The sequence below is a fragment of the Melospiza melodia genome, chromosome 25 (genome assembly GCF_035770615.1).
Source record: "Melospiza melodia melodia isolate bMelMel2 chromosome 25, bMelMel2.pri, whole genome shotgun sequence".
In the NCBI taxonomy this organism is placed as follows: domain Eukaryota; kingdom Metazoa; phylum Chordata; class Aves; order Passeriformes; family Passerellidae; genus Melospiza; species Melospiza melodia.
Genome location: NC_086218.1, coordinates 4,710,478 through 4,713,719, shown reverse-complemented (window position 1 = coordinate 4,713,719; position 3,242 = coordinate 4,710,478). Strand labels below are relative to the sequence as shown.

Sequence of the window (3,242 nt, the reverse complement as noted above, 5' to 3'; positions counted from 1 at the left end):
CTAGGAATGCAGATGCTAGCGAGCCTGTCTGCATTAGAAGCAATTCCCCTGTCAAATCCTGAATATCCAGCCTTGTCCCTCTGCCCCATGGCCACAAACCCAGGACAGTAGGGCAGGGATGGCTCCTTGAGGGCCCCCATGCACAGGCCTGGCGTCTCCTGGCACACTCAGCCAGCACAACTGGAGCTAAGGCAGGGACCTGGGTGAAGGTTTTCCCAGAGCAGGAACAAGGGTGGGTGAGTCCCAGTGGGACAGGCTATAGGGAATGGCCCAGGTTTGGCTCAGAGCAGCTTCTCCTGACTTGTCACAGTCCTTTCTCCATTAACAGGTCCACATGTTCAGCCCTAGAAAATGTCCAACAGCAGCTCTATCAGACACTTCCACCTGCTGGCATTGGCAGACACACGGCAGCTGCAGCTCCTGCACTTCTGCCTCTTGCTGGGCATCTCCCTGGCTGCCCTCCTGGGCAACGGCCTCATCATCAGCGCCGTAGCCTGCGGCCACCACCTGCACACGCCCATGTTCTTCTTCCTGCTCAACCTGGCCCTCACTGACCTGGGCTCCATCTGCACCACTGTCCCCAAAGCCATGCACAATTCCCTCTGGGACACCAGGAACATCTCCTACACAGGATGTGCTGCACAGTTCTTCTTTTTTCTGTTCTTCATCTCAGTAGAGTTTTTCCTCCTGACCATCATGTGCTATGACCACTACGTGTCCATCTGCAAACCCCTGCACTATGGGACCCTCCTGGGCAGCAGAGCTTGTGCCCACATGGCAGCAGCTGCCTGGGCCAGTGCCTTTCTAACTGCTCTCATGCACACAGCCAATACATTTTCCCTGCCCCTGTGCCATGGCAATGTCCTGGGCCAGTTCTTCTGTGAAATCCCACAGATCCTCAAGCTCTCCTGCTCACAGTCCAAACTGAGGAAACTGGGGCTCATTGTTGGTAGTTCCTGTTTAGGTTTGGGTTGTTTTGTGTTCATTGTTTTCTCCTATGTGCAGATCTTCAGGGTTGTGCTGAGGATCCCATCTGAGCAGGGATGGCACAAAGCCTTTTCCACCTGCCTCCCTCACCTGGCTGTGATCTCCATGTTCCTCAGCACTATTCTCTTTGCTCACCTGAAGCCCCCCTCAATCTCGTCCCCATCCCTCGATCTGGCCCTTTCAGTTCTGTACTCGGTGCTGCCTCCAGCCCTGAACCCACTCATCTACAGCCTGAGGAACCAGGAGCTCAAGGCTGCAGTGTGGAGACTGATGGCTGGATGCATTCAGGAACATTAAAATGCTGGCCAATTTCTGCCAATCACTTCTGCTAAAAGACATCTTTCATACTTCTTGTTGCTTTGGTTGTGGTTTGTTCTTTTTTTCCTTTGTATTAGTTTTTCATATTGCCCACAAAGGAATGTCATTGTTTTTGCCATTTCTCATTTTGTTTCTCTCCAACTTCCTTGTGGCCAGAGACTGTGTCAATGAGGGGCCGCACTCTTGTGGCTTTAAAGGAACTAAAGGATCTCCCAGCCAAGTTTTTTTTCATAGATGCCCCTGTGTTCCCTTCTCTGGAGCTGCAGCAGCAATGTCTGTGTGCAGAGCTGGGTGGCAGATCAGTGTTGGCACAGCAGCTCTGTTCCTGCTGGCCCCACCATTCCTGATCCAGGCCAGGAGCCATTGGCCTTCTTGGCCACCTGGGCAGACTGCTGCCTCATGTCCAGCCTGCTGTCCATCACTCCCTGCAGGTCCCTTTCTGCCTGGCTGCTGTCAAGCCATTCTGTCCCCAGCCTGTAGCGTTGCAGGGGTTGTTGTGGCCAAAGTGCAGGACTCGGCACTTGGTCTTTTTAAACCTCACCTTGTTGGATTCACCCCCTAGATCCACCTGTCCAGGTCCCTGTGCAGAGCCCTCCCTATGCTCCCACAGAATCAACGCTCACACCCACCTTGGTGTCATCTGCAAAGATGTCCTTGGTTCCATGAGGCCTCTCATTGTCACAATTGCCTCCTTGGTACACCAGGCCCTGCACTGTCACACTTGTCTCCTGGGTTCCATAGGGCCCCAATATTTGACAATGGACTCCTTGGTTCAATGGGGCTTCACACTGTCACAATGTTCTCATTGGTGCTGCAGTTCCACAGTGGGCCCTTGGTTCCATGAGGCCCCAGAATGTCACAATGGCCCCATGGTTGTTTTGCGGAGAAAAGAAGAAACCTCACAACTTTGTAAAAGTTGGAAAGCCCGGTATGCTTTTATTACAACGCGTGCCGGACGCAAGTCCCCCAAAAAGGCATGCGTACCTCTAAAGACCTCGGGTCTTCTTTTATCCCCCTTCCAAATGCATATGCATACAGTTTCACAATAAGTTCATACATATTCATTCCGCGTGACATTTAGCACCAGTTCTTCTTTATCAAAGGAATTTCTAAGTCGGGAGCAAATCGACCTTCTGGTCTTTTCTGTTTTTCTTTCTCTGTCTCCTTGCTGTCTCGGCATGCTAGTTTTTCCTTCAGCTTTGGCCTCACAGACTTTTCACCTTTCTTAGACACTTCACCTAATTCAGAATGGATCTTTACTCTGTCTCATTCCCCCCTTTCCTAGGAAATAAGTAAATTCTTTTACTTAATGAAAACCTTCACAACAGTAAGTGTCTTTTAGTGCTTCACCATGTGCTTTTGACAAAGATGTTAGTACAGCTATTCGTTGTAGCATTCTCCAGTTCCAAATTAACAATATAATAGATAATCCTAAGCTTATCCCAACTAATATTATTAAATTACAATGGGGTGACACAACTTATTAAAGATTCCATTTGCAGTTGGTGACCACCCAAAGATCACATCTCACCAGTGATGATCCATATTTTGTTTTATTCTTTGTAGAACTCTGGTTATCTCCTTTGTATCATGTTGGACAGTAATTAAGGTTTTCTTTCCACTTCCTTGGACTCCTTTCAAGCCTTCCAATAGGTCTTGGTGCTTAATTAATTGTTTTACCAATGTAAGGTTCATTCCAATAGGGGTAGGTGGCAGTTTGTGATACCTTGTGTAATTGGCTTTAATCAGCTGGTGGGATGTTACTGGTACCAAATACGAAAAATCACACCCAATAATCTTAACAAAATTACAAATACAGAGATTAGAATGGTTTCTACTAGACAGAATAACATCATTGCTATCAATTTTTACTGCAGCACAGGCAGTCCTCAGACACACACACCCTTTTCCAGTATATACGAGCACAGTTTTCTGGT

General features: G+C 48.5%; 1 protein-coding gene across 1 annotated transcript; it reads left to right on the top strand.

Moving 5' to 3' along the window:
• The first annotated feature begins 351 nt into the window (after window positions 1–351).
• LOC134429229 (olfactory receptor 14C36-like) lies at window positions 352–1,284 on the top strand. Its single transcript, XM_063176351.1, has one exon. The coding sequence runs from the start codon at window positions 352–354 to the stop codon at window positions 1,282–1,284; it is 933 nt and encodes a 310-aa protein (XP_063032421.1).
• The last annotated feature ends 1,958 nt before the right edge of the window (window positions 1,285–3,242 follow it).

What these genes read in the sequence shown, in the direction of transcription:
- LOC134429229 (XM_063176351.1), top strand. Translation starts at nt 352, where the DNA reads ATGTCCAACAGCAGCTCTATCAGACACTTCCACCTGCTGGCATTGGCA.